Source organism: Apus apus, chromosome 4 (genome assembly GCF_020740795.1).
Source record: "Apus apus isolate bApuApu2 chromosome 4, bApuApu2.pri.cur, whole genome shotgun sequence".
In the NCBI taxonomy this organism is placed as follows: Eukaryota; Metazoa; Chordata; class Aves; order Apodiformes; family Apodidae; genus Apus; species Apus apus.
The window spans coordinates 99,799,290-99,818,034 of record NC_067285.1 but is presented as its reverse complement, the minus strand read 5'-3'; the positions used below and the strand labels follow the sequence as shown (position 1 = coordinate 99,818,034).

Sequence of the window (18,745 nt, the reverse complement as noted above, 5' to 3'; positions counted from 1 at the left end):
TGTTGGTAAAATGCTATTTTTTAATACTCCTGCCTATATTCATTTAGAATGTTTCTTGTTAGTGGACATTCCAATCTCAGTTGCCATTCTAACAATTAATAGGTTTTGCATGTTTTTTCCTAAGTTACAAAAAAGTTAGGGCAACTTATTTCAGAAACAATGTGTTTAAAATAGAAAGCTGATTATTCCATTAATTCTATATTTTTTATATGCCTGTGTCAGCTTTGGTTGTCTCATGTTGAGCTACTATATTACAGCAAAAGTAAAAAAGGCAATATGCAGAGAAAATAACTAGAATGTTTCTTTATCTCCACATAAGGCTATTATAGTTGAGTTTTGTTAGATTTCACACAGAGTAACAGAGTTTCATTTGTCGTAATTGTGACCATATTTGAGTTTGTACAGCTGTATTTGCATCAATTAGCAAGCTAATCCTTACGTAGCTGTAACAGTAGCAAAAGGGTGCTCCCTAGGACCAGATTTCTTACTAGAGTTCCTATGCTGGTGGAGTTCCCAGTGAGCTCTGATACTTGAAGTATTCATGAGGCTAATGGTAACTTTTGAACATGCTTAAATTCTAGTCCAAGTGTATGCATTGGACCTGGAAATCTTAAGAGGATTTGTCTGTACTGTGAAGATGTGTTTCATCAGCCTTTCTAGCTGAAATATCATAGTTGAATAATTTTTGTATGGGTTGAAATATGGAAAAAAAGGGTGCCCTTCTTCATGTATTCAGTCTGATCTGTTAAGGAAAGCAGATGACACTTAGGTAATGCTTGGCGGTGGAGGGCTCCAGGAACAGTTGAAAGTAAACACTGAAATGCCTCCTGAAGATGTTAGCCTAAGGAACAGGGTTAAAAATATGAATGCCATCATACACTGAAACTGCAGTGATGTATACATTGGAATTCATATGCAGCTAAACACAAGTTGTGAACATATTTACTCATTCAATATGCCTTACAAGTCAGCATGACTATTACTTGCACTTTCAAAAATTTTTACAGTGGTCATCTAGTACAAATGAACTAATCTTATGTCTAAACAAAAGCCTTGTGCATTCCAGCTATAATCTAAATTATTCCAATCTAGTATGGGAGAAAAATAATCCTTTGAATTTCTAATAAATTACATTAATGTTTCTGTTTGGGGTTGTTTGAGTTTTTTGAAGAGAGATAATTAAAGAGCGAAGGTGGACATAAAGGTTTTGTTGTTGGTCTTACCTGTGAGCAGCACAGGCACCAATTAAGTAGACCTGTTCCACTATATTTATCCTATGTATGTGTATGTATATAGTGTATACTACCCTATATCTGTGCTTAAATCTGCCTTATATGTATAAAGTCACAGTTGCAGAACACAGTAAAAATATGCCTCTTCGAAGCATTGCAGTGTTATCTACTGCTATTTTGGAAAAAATACATGCTTCCATCAATTACTTTGCTACACCATATTAGTGTTCTTTATTTTTTACTTATTATACCATTGTTAGATGGTTAATTCCTTGTGCTGACTGTTACATTTTGCAAGCCATAATGAAAAAGTTAAATAGAGCTTGGAGCTCATGCTTCTTTTCATCAGGACTTGTGTTGGCAATTGCAATGCTGTCACACACCCATCTTGTTAATTTGTACTGTGCTTGTCTCCTTCCATAAAAGGCTGAGGTATTTAGATTGAGGATTCTTAAAGATACAGTAGCAAATTCAGAGGATACTGAAAAACAGCAGTAATTAAATTTTGTGCCATTTGGAAAGTCTTATACTGAAGCATTTTATGTGTAAGTAAAAGTTACCCATTTCTTTCAGGCTGCCAGAGGCAACACATCCTGGCATGTCTGTTGAATACATCCTGCATAATTCACAGTTTGGCAAAATACTTCTCTACATCTTTGTTTTAACTGCTGTAACGATTTTGTGTGGCAGGGAACAAAGCACCTCTCCTCCAAACTTCAAGTCAAGCTGAGCAAATGAAAACAGCTTAGAAAAGCCAGTGTCAAACTCACTGACTAACTTTCTGTAGATCATTAATGTTCTTTTCCTAAAATGCTGTGTATTTTTTGCTAAGTCTGAATGGCATTCAGCAGTGTCAGCTGCTCTTCCAGTTTCTGTAAAACATGTACCTGATGCAAACAAGATAAGCCACAAAGGAATTGTGTACAAATTCAAAGCTTTTGCCTTCCGTGAAACTTCTTTATTCTGTGGTGTTTTTATTGACGGATAATGAAAGTAATGTTTCTTGGTATTGAACTAATACACCAATGAGAATGAATGCCATTGCTGGTAACTGAATAAGTAATTATGTGTATTACTTACAGGGCTGAAAACAGATTTTCTGTACTTCATAGTTAAAACTTAAACATACCCCATGTGAAGTTGAATTCACAGTGGCCACATTAGTTACAGCAAAGCTGCTTTTGGTTACAGCAGTAATGAGGGATATCTCTCAGGAGAATTTTCCGAAGTCCAAGAGTTTTTTGTTTAATTTTAAATAAAAGTAGTTAAATATCATGGCAACACTGATTTAAACATGAGTGAGTTAAGCCAATAGTCAGGTTTTATATTATTCACTGTCAGAAGCTTTTTTTCTCACTCAGGTTTTTCAGATAACACAAACAACATCAATTAAAGTTCTTCCATAGACAAAATTGTGTCTACAAGTTGAGCCACACTGCTTGTGCCATTGTAGGTATTTCATATAGAGAAGGGATTGTTGCCTTGTATCGTAGTCGTTAAGGAAAAATAAAAACCTTGTCAGGCATTCATGCCATCTAACTTAAGCATTTAATTGAGGAGCTGTTTCTCTCTCCTTAAAGAGGCTCTAGGCTCCTTGATTCTCTAGAATAACATACCTGGCATCTCAAGAAGTTAGGCAATATGAATATTCTCTCTTATTCCCCAATGTAAAGTACAAAAAATAATATATAAGGCACAATGTAATTCTCAGTTGCCAGTTTTGGTTGTTTCCCTCCAAAAAACATGCTTCAGGCATTTCTGCAGCCAAAACACAAGCACTGAAGTTGGTGTTTTGCATATTTGTTATTTTCACTTACAGTCTTTGGATGAGGAAGATAATTCACCATTTCTAATACATTTTTTTAAATTACAGTGTCTGCTAACTCTTATTTTGATTGCAAGCTAAATGTTTCTTAATATCTTGCAAATAAGCTTACTAAAACCTATTATAACAGTTTGATATACTTCAGTGTTACACACTTCAGTGTTTAACTATCTTCTTTACTAACACTGCATTCTATGAATATGAATTTAGTTTCTCTGTGTCTTTTGAGTTCAGGAAATACACTGCATGTCTGGGTGTTTTTCACCTTGATTTGTCCTTCCTGTTTGTTCAAACAAACAGTTTATGCAATATGGTCCTAAAAGCTGAGGGTTGTTATTTTTCTATGTTCTGCAGCTGGGGAATGGTATGGTAAAGTTCTCTCTCTCACAAATGCAGATTTTTCCTTTTCTGTGTATTTTTGGAATGTGCTAAAGTTTTCAAAAGACTTGCTAAGCAAAATTAGTTTTAAGACTGTATTTCACAACAGGTGCTAGTTTCAGATATTTAATTCAAACTGCTGTTGTGTTGCTTCTGCCTTACAATCACTTCAATTTGGGGAATTTCAGAGGCTCAGTGCAACAGTTTTCAGATGGCTTAATAAATGTACCCTAACTATTTAAATTACTAATTGAGAGGGTATTCATACCAGTCAATGCTAAAAGAATAGCAAGTTGCTAAAGTTGGGTTCTTAATGCCATACTGACTCCTACATAGGTGACCTCTTTCTTCAAGAAGTGCTGAGCATTTGACAGTTCATGTTGAACTTGAAAGCACTCAGAGCACCTAGCTGCTAAGTTCTCTTAGTCTTCAGACTACTAAAGTTGTCTAAACACTGATGTATGAGCCAAGCTTTACTAGTTTATTTTTACTAAGGCAATACCTGCAACAGAACGGTGTCTTCAGGATTTTTAATGCAGTAGATTGATTATGAGCTGATTGAATAACATATTAAAATCAGGTATTTGTGTGTGAGGACTATAGGGGGGGGAATATCTCTAACTAGAGAAGATGGTTTACTGCCATGCTTCTAACTTCAGGATCAACACCTTTGAGTAAATAGTATTGGGAGCTACACAGATGAACAATTCAAAGGAATCAATTAGGGGAAAGTTCATGGGGCTTACCATACAAATGTTTTTATGACTTACTATGACCTTAAGAATTCTCTCCTACTGCTAAAATGTGCTTCAGTTATACAGCTCATTCTATTAATACAAATAAAAATCAGAGTTAGGAAAATTCAACAAAATACTTGCCAGCCATGATAATAAAGCAATGATATATATGCTAAGTAACATATCTCACCTTATTCTGTCTGCCAAAGCTTGGTCATTCTCTAAAGTTAAAACAAATGTGTTCTCACCGAAGATCTGTCCAAAAGTACATGTACTGTATGGTCTGGTGTATTTGCATTTAAGTGCTCAAGACTGTACAGATATTTCTAGATGGGGATCCAGGGGCCTGAAGGGGCTAAAAATGTCCCCAAAACCCAAACTACCCCCCCCCCCCCCCCCCAAACTTGAGTAAAAAAATTTCCTTCAAGCATGTAATTGCACTTTTGGTTATTTTGTTGAAGTTACTGATATTCAAATAACCTAGACTTGTCTTGTAAGTCAATCTTGCCAGACCTTTAATCAGCTCCGTAAAGTGTCTGGTTTGTTTCCAGTTTATGAATGTATGGATACACTGCATGCTCTTGGGTTGGTTTCTTTGGTTGTTTTTAAAAGCATAGGTAGTGGGAAGTAGGTGTGTCTTTGCCACAGACCTGTTCTTAGTGCATTTTAGGCTCAATTTAGCTGGCTTACATAGCAGATTGTCATTTTAACTTTGAAACACTTTTTGTCAGGTTGACCGTTCAAAGATGTCTACCAGATTTTGTAGTTCCTCTCTACCACTAATGACACCGTGGAAAGTAACCAAGCAATTTCATGTGTCTAATTTAAACTTACCTCCTGTTTTACAGAGCTAAAACTGTAGTTCTCCTAGGTTTTCATATTAAGTTTCTCATTTACACTAGTTATGGTTTCAGCAAGGGGCTAATGATTATAGTATGTCTTCACTAAAATGAGAATGACTTGAAGTTTAGATGTTAGCAAAGAGGATATGTTAGAATATATAATGTACTTAATTGTTGGGTTATTACTGCTGACATTAGTACTGAATATTATACTCGGGTACTTCAAGTCTGCAAATACTTTACTATTAAATCAGCTGTCACTTTCTAGTCACAGAACACATTTTTACTCAGGTCGGTCCTAAGAGGAAAAAAAACAAAAACAAACAAAACAAACAAACAAAAAACCCCAACACCACACACCAAAAAAACCCACAACTTCCCAAACTAATACGTTAACAAGATCAATTTTTTCAAGTTTCTTTATTTGAGCTTTTAAAAGATTCAGTTAATTCAGCAAGGTCAAGGTTAGTCTTTTTTGTAGCCAGCTAAGAACATACTCCAAAGTGATTAGAAGCTCTGTGACTTCTGAGTTGTTACCAGCACTCAACAGATGGTACTACATTTCTTTGGATTATGAAGGGATGTGTGAAGGAGCATATTTTTAAAATCCTTGCATTTACTGAGTTTGATACCTGCGTTAGAAACCAATTTTTTTACTTCGAGTGGTCCTAAAGATCACTTCTTTGAAGCATGTTCAAAACACAAAGCTATTTAACTTGATAAAAATTAACATCTATTTTTAGTGTTTGTGGTTAAAGATTAGAAAAATTGCATTCACTGTTTAATAGTTTCTGTCCTTGTATTTGCTTTAGATGTAAATGACAATATATAAGCTTTGAGATGTGACTGCACTGAGTTTCTGCAAATGCTCAAACAGGATAATCTCTGCATAAATTGCATGGATATATTTACAAGTCCTAAACAGATTGTGCCAAGAAAAATTATTTGTCCAACAGTTTAGTGCTGAAACTTTCTCTTCAGAGAAAGCTGCTCGACTCCCGTTTATTCCACATTTAGACCTAGGCAGAGAGGACTTCTGAAATGCATGCTCTGTATGTGGATTTTTTGCATGACAATGTCAAAAAGTGCCTTCTAGCACTAACTTTATGAGTACGATCCATCATGCTTCTCCTATATTGTGTACATTTGTAAAAATTCAGAAATAATTATCACTTTAGACTTTCTAACATAGTCTTGTAAGTTGAAGTGACAATTTGTCACTTAGCCGTGTAGCTCTGAATCTGTAGGCAGTTACACCAAAACCTTTTTTCAATTCTGTGTATGAATGCAGATGTAGTAGTGTGAGAATTCCTAGTGCTTGGGAGAAAGTAACTATTTGCTCTCAGGAGAGTATAGCATCATTTTGTGACATTCCACTGAGATATTGATCTGACACAGCAGGAATTCACTTGCTTCTTAGCCCAGGACTGGTGAGGCACAGAGGTGAGGGAAATGCAAAACATTTTACAGAAATTCAGCCTAGACAAAAGAAGCTTTTGGGGTCAGGATGATACAAAACTTGTATTAACGTATACTTTTATGTATCTATTCCTTTGTACTACTGATTACCTTTAGTTTCATTATTTCAACATGGCTGATAGGCAGTTACCTTCTAAACCAACCTGGAACTACCTTTAAAACAACATGGAAATAGTTCTAATTCTTGGAACTATTTCCATGTTGTTTTAAAGTCGTTCCAGATGGCTTCAGAAGATAACTGCCTATCAGCCATGTTGAAATAATGAAACTAAAGATAGTCCCAAGAGTTACGACTATTTCCACATGCATGGAAAACTACCTAAAAACATCATGTTCAATGGTAGTACTTTTTGTGCTTTTCACAAAGATCAAGGAAAATTGCAGTATAAGTTTTCTGGTGTAGTAGAGCTGTTGCTTTCCAAAGCGTTGTGGAATATTTTTTCTACAGCAGAACTCTTCTAGAAGAACTTTGCTCATGTGACCAACATTATTGAAATACTTTTAAGTTCTGATTTGAAATGAGAGCTTCATATTAGCATAGATGTGCTCTTTTAAGTATCATGTACATCTTTGGGGAGCACAAAGTATTATAAAGACTAGTTGCACAAAGGTTTAAAGTAAACCTTGTACTCAGAGTAACTCATTTTGAGATAGTTAAATTTCAGATAATGTTGCTTTACAGTTCATTAGTGTGAATTGCAATATGTGTTAAAACTTTGAAGCACTGATTACCTGGGTATTTCACAAACTCACAAGTGAAATAGCAGAATAAAATTCCCCTGTTGAAATCCTGCTTTAGTGTATTCACATTTTTATGTTGTATAGTGCATGCCTACTGCATGTTTTCACTGTCAGAAACAAAGTAATACAATTCAAAGAAACAAACCTCTTTTTTTAGTTTTATAGACATGAACTTTCTAAGGTGGGAAAAGTTTATTTCTTCTGCTTCCAGCAGCACAAGACCTTTCACTTTGGATACAAAAAACTTGCAAAACAGAATTATGCAAGGGTGAAGTTAACAATGATTGCACCATATTGGCCAGTGAAACAGTTTACAAATGAATCACAAATGCGTGTTCTGTGTTTTACCTTTCAATTTCTAAGAGCCATGACCGAGTAGGCCAGTATTAGGGATTAACCATGATGGAGCCCTTTCTTACAGGATTATGCTCTCTGGAGCAAAGTTAAGAAGTTAAGTCCACAGTAGTGACTGTTTACCAGATAGTCATGTGTTATTTCAACATATATGTACATAGCAATGAAAAAAAACTTAGTTAGTCTATAACAAAGATATTCTCACACATACAGTTCAGTTTTTACCAATACTAGTTGTTTTCCCCTGTTGGCTATAGAGGTAGCAAAGCATGTTTTCTGTTAACTCAGAATTGATTTTTGCAAGAGCAAAAGAGCATATTACCCAGCAAGCACTGACTTTTAAGACTACATTAAAAATTCTGATGAGATACCTTCTGACTGCTAGGTGACAATGGGGAACAGATCCAGCTTTGTCACTGCTCACACCTTCTATGGAAAGCAAGTTTGCTATGGTAAGCAGGTTCTTTTCATTGTGCCATTGAGAAACCTGCAAGGGCATGGAAGCAGATTAGTCACTTGAGTTTCATTCTGCAGCTTCTCAGGACAGCTAGAGAACTGAATGAAAGCCAACCAGTCCCAAAATAAGGCTGCTGTGAAGTAAAATAGTACTGGAGACTTGCTGGCACTCAAACCATATTGAAGATCACCTCACAAAGTGTTGGTGGCAGTTAGTCTTGAACATAGCAGTAGGCAAGAGAAACCTACTTTCTAAGTATATCATTAAAATTGTAGAAAGACTTAAAAAAAAAATTTAAAAAAGAAGAACTTGATCAAATGAATGTAGCAGATTGCTTGCCCAGTAGGAAGCAAATACTCTTTATAATTGTTTGAAGGAGAGAGTGTGCTGCAACAGCAGCCTTTCTCTCTCTGTCTATCCCAATGTTGTATCCAAGTTGACTGAACTCGAAAATAAAGTAAAATTTTAGTTTCGTCAAGGCTTGTTTTGAAACCTGTTTCTAAGTCATACTTCCTAACTCGTAGAAAACCTCAATTTCAAAGCCTGCTTTTTCACTCTGCAAATAATCAAAATAACCTGCTTGCTGAGGGAAAAAGTTTGAAATGAATTTATGTTCTGCTGAACTGCCTTGGAGAGACACAATGAGTGTGGGTCAGATACCTTCTATCCCATTATGCACATACAAAGTATATGGCTATATCTGTAGTGAATTTTAATAGTTGTAGGATGTCTGTGGTGTGTTTCACCCTACTCTGTTGAATTAATAGAGTGCAACTTGAGAGGAAAAACAGGAAAATTAATGTGTGATTATTGGATTCGTTTAAGTGCAATACAGTCCATCCAGAAGCCTTGCAAGTAGAAGAGATTAGGGTTTTACACTAGCTGTTTTCAGTCTCTGAAGGTATTCCAGAAAGACTAAGGAAGTTAGAAGTAAGCTTTTTTTCTGTCTCTGTAGCTTGGGTGTATTACGGAATGTGGGAGAAAATGTCTTCGTTGACTATAAAATCAGTGCAAACATTTAGGATTTATTACAAAACCTTTTATTATCTTACATGAAAAGATTTGCAAGGCATTATGGTAACTCTGACTATTCTTCATGTTCAAAAAATTTGTTCTTTGCAAGGCTGGTAATCTATTAGTAAATAAGCTTTGTAATCTTTTCATAGTTCAGCTTTAATTTTCCAACCTTTAACCATTTAGTGCTGACCATTTGTAAATCAAGTCTTTGAATGCAGAGGGTCTCGGATTAATCACCGGCAAGCCAGGAAGTGCAGTCTCAGCAGGGGGCTGAGTGCCCGTGCAGGTCCTTAGCCAAGCACCAAGAAAATGCTCTCATTCATGTGAGGCGACTGCCCTTCTTGTCCTGTAGTTGCCCACCTTACTCACTGTGTAACTTCTGCATGAAATGAAACTGAGCTTTTACAGACATTAGTCTCTGTCATTAAACAGCCTAATGCTTAACTGCTGTGGATCACTGGAACTGATGTAAGCAGTTCTTCTGAAACAAATATGCAATCACAGGCTATTAAAAGGGTATACACAGATGAGTTATTCACAGTGCATATCTAGTTTTATATTTAGATGGTATTAAACTTACTGTTAAAAATCAGGTCTTGCTGTTACTAAATTCAGGTGTCTTAAGCTTTGTATTGCTGTCCATCTGCAGAGTGTCTTGAGAGTACAGCCTTTAGTAGGTACCTTTGTCTTCCTATCAAGTTTCCTGTTAAAAAGTACAGAATTTGTATTTCAATACTAAGGATTTTGTTCTCTTTTAGGATCGAAATAGAATGTATGACAGTCTGAATATGCACTCTTTGGAAAACTCCCTTATTGACATTATGAGAGCAGAGCATGATCCACTTAAAGGTATGTTACTATGCTAAGTAAAGAAAAAAGGGTCATCCATTCTGCATATTTGAATTAATTTTGATTGCTAATTTAGATTATAGAATAATATTAAAATAGAAAATGAATTATATTCTCAACTGACGTGAAAGGTCAATCTCAAGCTGTACTTTATTGAAAACGTTGGTTTACGGTTATTTAAAACGTAACTTAAGCTTTACTGGTTTCCTCGGCTTTTCTCCTTCTCCCCTCCATCCGTACCTCACTTCTCCCCAAAAATTCATAGTTTTATTTGAAATCTACTTGTCTACTGTTGGAAATTCTGCTTTAGTTTGTAAAGACACACTGTTCTATTAGAGTTAGCGAAAAGAGAGGGGGAGTTCAATCAAACCACTGTCAGTGTTAGCTGGTTAATTTTCCCTTTCTTTGCAGTGGAAGTTGAAAAAGAAAATTAAGTCCACTGATAAATTCAGGTTTTGTCCTTTCAAATATTTTTTTCAAAGCCCCTGGAGGCTAATAGTGCATCCAGTTCTCTGGTTTCTGTTTGTCTGAAGAAGTTCAGAAATACGCTTGTCTTTAGAATGCTGGCTCCTCTTAGGCTTTCAGGCTCTGCTCAAATCATTTAGCCACAGCCATAAGCATATAGCTAATATTTGTGGGCACCAATTTCAACTCCTCTATTTACTGTGCAGTAACTCACTCTTTTGAATTCTGTTTTTTCATATGTATTCTCAGGTGGAGTTTACTGTCAAATTTTGGGTCAAATTTAATATTGTTGTTTACTCCCATCCATTCTTTATTTCTAAAGGCTCCTAAACTTATGATACATTACATTGGCACATACAGACCTGTGTTCTGATTTTAACGACACTTTGCTAGAGTCTCATGATTCTCTTAAGATCTGTAATTAATTTGAAGACCTGTAGTATTCAGATAGCAGGTAGTAGTGTTGTAAGATTTATAATGTAAAGCCAGAAGTCTGGGGTGGGTTGTTTTTTTTTTTTCAAGCTGAAAAATCTCTGAAAGGCCTCAGTAAGTAGGTAGCATTTAGTTAGCCAGTTAAATTTCCTCTTCTTTAAAGTGGAAGCTGAAATTGAATGTTCTTAAATCTGGTCTTGTTTCTTACTGCCTGTGGAGGATTAACTCCGGTTTTAACAATGTTATTATTTAAGTCCATTGTTAAATTAATTTTCTGTGTATTCTGCATGTTTACAAAACATTACTACATGACAAAATGCACTGAAACCCATGAACAGTCAGACCAGTAGCAACTGCTGTGGACTAAAACCATTGTATGCCATCAAAGACAAGGTTCAATTTGCCACTCTTGGGTGGTGACTGGTATTTATTTGCTTATCTGAACCTACATCTACCATCAGGAAGGATGTAAAAAGGTAAAGCTACTGTTAGGCATAAAATCAGAGAATTCAGATCTTCTATAGCAATCTACTGTCATTGGCACTTCTCACATCACTGTAAACCAGTTGATCTCTTTTTTATGCATGCTACATGACAAATGGAAGTGGTTGCTTTGTTCCTGCTGCTGTCTCACTGTTTCATTTTGGCTCTATAATGCAGTAGAATATTCAGAGGCACTGCGAGGACAGAAAAGACCTATTTTTATACATCTCTTCATGTTTCATTACAATACAATAGATGGAAACTATATATTTCCAATAATAATCTTTCAGAGAGAATAAGACAAGACAAAGCTGTAAGATTTTAAAGTGAATTGAGTTCATAGACAGACACTTTTGAAGAACTCAGTAAAGATTCCATAGTTACACTGTGCTTTCTAGGGACATGGAGGTTATGGTTTCAGTCTACAGTTGAGAGATTTTTTTTTAACCGTTTCACCATCATACTCTTGCAGTAAAAATTCTGCTAAGTTTTATGTTTGAACTAAACCAGATGGAAGCCATAGATACTGATTAATTCAAAGGAAATCAACTTTTTTTGTTTGAATGCCAGAGAACAATGCACACGCCAACTGAATTTAACTAGAGTGATTGTGTGCTGTTATTTAAATTGTTTGATTAATATATTTTTGCTCTTTGTAAGTTATTATTTCAACAGAAACAGCTACATTATTAGCAGTAAGACATTAGACATGTGCCTCACTGACTGAAAATGAGAAGAAATCACATCCTAAAATAGCCTTTTAGTTTCTCTGTACCCTTCTTCTGTTTAGTTACCATTAGTTGGCATTTCTGTAATTTCCTTGCAACTTTTTTTTTCTTTCCTGCAAACCATGTAACACTGATATTATTATTTCAGTCTCTGTCACTTTTCACCACAGAAAATCTGACATTTACTGAAGAACACATCATATTTGCTTGCAGAATGCACAGTTTTAAGAATATTATTGTTAATTATTGTTCTTACTTACACATATAACATACTTAGTTGTAACTAAAGAATATATTGTAGCTAGAGAATATTTTATGACAAGCTTTTGAGTAAATATAAGCACACTAACACAATCCATCTTTTATGTCTGACCACAGCAGTAAAATGGAGGTCCCTGGAATTTTAAGCACGTGTTTCAGATTTAGCTGCTTACAATATCTGGAGTATGACTAAGCATCTTGTCTCAGATTTTGCACAATGCAGAACAGACACTGTGTACTAGCCCACAGCTTTAAGTTTTGCATTTCAAGACCCATTTTAGAAGGAGGTAAAATTTCACCACTTTTGCTTTCATGAACTTGAAACCATTTTACTTTAAATCCAAATCAGTGAAAGCTAAGATTGTGCCTGCCAAAAATTGTTTAGAAACGCATAGTTTTGGCTTCACCTAGTCAAAGTTTAGTCATTACAAAGAAGTAATTTTTAGCTTTCAGTAACCTATTTTTTCAAGGTAGGTTAATAGGGAATAGATGCTTGATTTCACTGGCTATTGCAGCAGAATTACTAATCATGGTAAAATTGATCTTTGCCATGCAGCTTTCTTGAAATGCATTTCATAATAAGACATTAAGTAATGTTTAAGATTACCCCATCCAATTAATGGAAAGTAAACTTAAGAAAAAATTAATAAAAGTTAAAATAACTTGATTCATTTTACATCATTGTTCTTAAATAACCTTTTTATTCTTCTGATAGCCCTTAAAATTATTTTGAGAGAAGAACTGGAATATTGAGAGCCTGAAATATGTGGGTATTGGTATTGTAACTCTTTTCCAGACATACCTCATGTACTTGCATTATTTTTTCCTTCTCCTACCCCAAATACCAATGCTTCTTGATGTGAAGATGTAGAAAACTTGGACTCTAGACATTTCAGAAACAGGAAAGCAAATACTGGCCTAAAACATTATGGAAAAAGCTTAGAAGAAACTGTTGTATTTTGCATGGAATATGTATCAGTATTGAGAAGCAGGTGATTTAATGAAATTTATTGACTGTTTTAAACAGTCAATAGTCTTTAGTAATAAACAGTCTTTAGTAAAGACTGGTATTTTCCATGTAATTTCAGGGCTAGTCATTTATAAGGCAAGAGTGTTGATACTGTGCTCAATTTATTATTAATTTCTGTTTCCTGACCAACTCTCTTGTAGCTCTGCAATCTAGATGTAAGACAGCACTGAACTTGAATTAGACAAATTTTTTAGGGAAGTTACACATTTTTTGTATAGTTAGTAATTAATAAAAGGAAAACATGAGTATTTGTCTTTACTGTGGGGAAATATAACTTCAGTCTTTTTCTTGGTTTTATTTTCCTTTAAATGGATTTAGTGGAGTTTTTCAGCTGTTAGGTATCTTTCTTTTAAAAGCAACCTGTTGGTGCATGCTAAGTGGAGTAAAAAGAAAAGCATCAGTGACTAAGCAACATGGTGGAGAACATTTTCTTTGCATATGGTAACTTTAGTTTTCAAAACATTTGGTTTGTGTTTTGTATTACAAGGCTCTAAGGTTTAAAGTTACACAGTTCCTTCCTAGACTAATTCAAATTGTGCTCAGAAAAGAGTTTCTGAGGCTGAACAAAAAAGTATGGAAGGAAAAGCTTTGCTCTTAAGTCATACAAAAGGCTTTGAAATTGTACAGACAGATTGATTCTCCTTTCTGTCATAGAAACCTCTTATGATAAATGCATATATCTTAAGACTGGTAGACTGATTTGCCTAAATAGATTGACCATCAGAGACAGCACATTTGGCCTCGTTATGACTTACATCACTCTTACACAAGCGTTTGAAAGGGTACTATCTAGGCTTTCTGTAACTGGGTGTTGTCCAAACATGGTTTTGTGCTGTTGTCTTAACTACTCTGATTCAAAAACTGAGGTTTCTGAAACTGCTGCAATCCTCAGCCGACTGGTCTGGTCTGTTAAAGTAGTTTGGGAAAAGTGTAACTTGGAAGCTGTTTCTCTTCTAGTCAGGAGATCTCTTGAAAAAAGGAAGGTGGGAAAGGATTTTGTGACTCAGTCTCTTCATTCAACCATTTAAGACTTCTGTTTTTAAAAAGGGGAGGAAGTAGATATGAAACATCAAACCTGTGAAACTGAGTCAGCAATGTTTAAAGTGGTCATTTTAATTAAATCTATCCCAAATGTTTTAATATATCTGGGTTCTCCAACAGTCTAGTTAAATAGGAATAGAAAGTATGCTTTTCCAAAGGTAGATACGAATCTGCCTTAAAATGAAAAGTGAGTAAGCAAAACATCTGCATGCTCAGAAGAAGCTTACAAGAAAATGTAAATTTCCATTGCCTATATTAGTAACATGAAATTACAGAAGTGTATCTAAAACTAAGTTTGTTACTCTTTCCTCATGGTTTGGATTAGCAAGACTTTAAACTGGATTTAGTGGATAAACTGGCCTACCAAAATTTATTTGCAATCTTTTTATTTTTTTCTGTGCTTACAGAAGAATACATTGTGAGAAATACGTACCAGGCAGTTCTATTAACATTAATTCCATTTAGATATAGAACAGGAGGTTAAATTCAATGAACTCTAGTTGCATAAAAAATGTCAAACATACCTGCTTCTCCTTAGCAATACTGTTTTGAATTTAGCCATGATACATTAGAATTATTAATAAGCAGTTACATTATGAAGTTGCAAGTTTAGTTTTCCACAGGAAAAATTTCTATAACATGATACTTTATGATGCAGTACTGTAATACTAGGCTTTGTATTTGTTCCAGATAGCAGTATGTTACTAATTTTGGATGCTGTAGAGCTGAGTTCTGTAGACAGTGATTACTTTTCATTTCTCAGGAATGGAATACAGCAATTATTTAAATATTAGATGCTCTCTAACAAATTTGTAGTTGATTTTAAACTAGTAAAGCATCTTTATATGCTATTAAAATTACTTTTTTAAGCAGGCAGAGGCCACTGGAATTACTAGAATATTTATTGTATATGAGTCTGGATTACTGGCATTGAGGTAAGATGGGATTAGATAGGATTTGTGGCAGGGGCAGTTCTTAAAATGGTCCTTTTTTAAAAAATGCATCAAACAATGTGCAGTGAAAGTAGCTAAATAGAAATAAATATGTGATAGAAACAAAGTAAATTGTTATATGATGGTGCTCCCATCTTCTGTGTTTTACATGCTGATATTTTAAATTGTAAATGTTCGTTTAACTAGAATAAGCTGTTAAAAAATAGTGTAATCTGGTCTCTGTACAAAACTGATCTTGCACCTAGCCCCATGTGTGAAGTGTTCTTAATTTATATGTATCATGCACTTCAGGTGGACCCCCTAGAAATACTGCATTTCACTTCAAAAGATTAATATGAGGGATAAGAACCTAAGTTAACATACCAAATAACAGTGATCGTATTTCAAAAAAGTAAGCAAACCTCTATGTTAAAAAACCTCTGTGTTAAAAATGTTACTCAGGTTGGAAGTCCAAATACTAGACAAGTTAGTAATACAAGGTCACCAGAATTCATTAATATGAAGTATTATTTCATTGAAATAACCATGTAAATAAGACTGAAGTATCAGTACAGTGGTACGTGCACTGAAAACCACCTTACTCTTTCTCCTTTCTAACCCTCAAATAATGCATTACCTGAGCTAGTAAATTGTTGTCTGTAACATAGCAAGCTTGGATTTCTTTGGGTTGGTGTGATTCATAGGTTTTACTCTGCAGTAGTGGGCCCAGCTCCTTAGTGCATTCTCTACATGCTACTTAATGAGGAGTGCTTTATTAGTTCAGTTTTTCCAGTTTGACACCTGTGTTTCAGATGCAGCTATAGGGGAAAAAAAGCAAAATAATGCAAAATGAGAGTTGTAAACCCAGAGTTTACTATCTTCTAAAACAGTTTTTCTTTCCAGGTGTTGACACTGGTGGGCTTCTCTCTTCTGCTGGGTCTTAAACCTGATCTTTCTTTCTGTGGTACTTCTAGAAGGAATGTATCTTTTGTCTCTCTTGATAAATAGGAAAAGAAGATAAATGTATACAGACAGGGAGAAAAACTGTTAGCGCAGATTCGCAGAGGTTCAAGATGAGATAAAATCATAGAATGGTTTGAATTGGAAGGGACCTAGACCATCACCAAGTTCCAACTTCCCTGCATGAGCAGGGACAGCTCCCAGTAGAGAGAATAATTTCCTCACAGTTTCATTGTTATTCTAGATTGATACAGCATTCTGATTTGCAAGATACAGCTCGTATTGTTGCAAGTATTTCTAGAGCACCATATATAAGCATGATGGTGACAGTAAATAATCTTGTAGAATCCTTGCTTTTTAGCAAATTAGTATTACCTTTATAGGCCAAAGAGCTAATAAGTGAAAGAAAGTGGCTTCTTAGACACCAGGCTGAGCAAACTAGTGTCAGCTTCCAGATGGTAGTTTAAGGGTGCCTCGTTCCCAGTTATTTTCCTCTTATACTAGCATGCATTGGTAGAATGGCAGAATATTTATAGTTCCAAGAAACATTAGGTAAAGTTGTAAATGTTCAACCTGACTAGAAAAAATGGCTTTTATGTTAAAACCGGGCATCTTGAGGATAAGGAAAATGAAGGCAGAGACTCCTGCAAAGATGTTTGTTTAGCATCTTGCCTAATCCTGCTCAAAAATTCTGTAGAAATTAGAGAAGACAGTAGAGTCCTTTTGTGTGGTGTTCATCTCCCCTTTTCCAGGAGGCTGCCCTTGCCCTTTACTGCTTTGCCCACACTTTCAAATTCCAAAGCAAATAGTTCCTACTTAATCTGTGTTCTGATACCATCCATTCTTGTAATAATGAAATCTGGAGGAAGAGAAATGCACATGACTGTATAAAAATCATTTTGCCACAGTGCCAACAAATAAGGCTGAAGAAAATATCCTAAACCTGAGTGTAAGAGTTCATAATGTATATTTTTTTCTGTAGTTTTTTGGTAGAAGAATATCACATTGGTTTCCTAAAGGGGAAGAGTAAAATTTAAACCATATAACTTACAGATTTTCAGCAAAAGTACTTTATTTTACCCAGGAGATGTCCTGTGAGACACAGAGCTAGTATTGCAAGAAACTTTCAGTCTTGCTCCTAGTCACATGGTTTTACACTGTATTTCTTTTTGTCTTACTAAAACTTACATCTAGCAATCCATCCACATATATATTCCCCTTTAAACCTGTGTGAATTCTAAACACCTATTTCTTCTAGACTGGATTCTTCTTTATGCCTCCACAAACATTCTCGCTTCCTCCAAAAGACTTAAATGTTTAAATTGCAGTATTTTTTTATATATATATACTTGTGGATTATAAGCAAGCAATTATGTTTTAATAGCAAGATAGATGGAAATGTGGGGGGGTTTGCCCATTAAAGGACACTTCCAAACACAGCAGCTATTGTAAATGTCTCTCTAGGTCAGTGTGCACTACTGGTATGTTTGCAACTTCCTGTAAACAGAAAAAGTCTCCTTTAATAAAAAGGAATTTGTTGTAAACAGACACTTCAGCTCTGCATTTTAAACCATTCATTTAACTATTATAGTATAATATGCCACCAATGTAGTAAAATGCAATACATGAAAAATTCTAATGTCAGGATATGAGTTTTCCATATAATTTTTATTAAATGTAAAATTAAATGAAAATGTTATGTTCTTTAATTTTGTTAATTCTGTAGATAAACCAGTAATATAGTTTGCCAGGGTTACTGAAAATTATTACATACAAGTATTATATATAATACACCAAGATACAGTCATAAATGGGTTAATAAATTTTTAATGCCTTAATTCTTATTTACATGACTTTTCTTAAATTGATTCAGTGTAGAACCGCTGAACTGCAGAAGAGCCACTCTGTTAAGCAGGGTGCATAGTACAGTTATTCACAGTCACTGTGAAAGAGAAGACTAAAGCAGTCAGCACTATTTCTGGGTGTCATGAAACAAAAAGTGGCTTTATCCTATTGGAGCTGATCCCAAAGCACATTGCAGATCTTATGACCAGAGAATTAAGGTTAAGAAGTCTGTTCTTGTCAGCTTTAACTTGGGTCAAGGGTATTGTTGGTTAATGTGCTTGGAGTTAAATATTAGCTCTTTATTTCCCTTAGGCAAACTGGAAATATAGTTCATAGTTAAATCCTAAACAGTGAGTTTTCATTATTTTTTTCTAGCATAATAGCTAAAACCTCTGCATTTGTTTTGTTTTGTTCTTTGTTTTTTGTTTTGTTCTAAGGTCGTTTGAGTTATCCACATCCAGGGACTGACAATCTTCTGATGTTAAATGGTAAGTGCTGATCTTACAACAGTTTCTAATTATCTCGAGCTTAGCTTAAATCTGACATGTTGGTATAAAATTATACTGTGATACTCTGTTATTGAATTACTTGCCTCAAGTCTTCAACACTGAAGAGCTAATCTTGCAACAGCCTTTCATTATATCTAGCGTATTTGAA

At 35.0% G+C, this 18,745-nt stretch overlaps 1 protein-coding gene across 1 annotated transcript in view; it reads left to right on the top strand.

Moving 5' to 3' along the window:
* CPEB2 (cytoplasmic polyadenylation element binding protein 2) overlaps positions 1-18,745 on the top strand; it is a 52,461-nt gene that overhangs the window by 5,057 nt on the left and 28,659 nt on the right. The window contains 2 exon segments of the mRNA XM_051617827.1: positions 9,821-9,911; positions 18,526-18,576. Coding sequence (XP_051473787.1) covers positions 9,821-9,911; positions 18,526-18,576 — 142 coding nt within the window.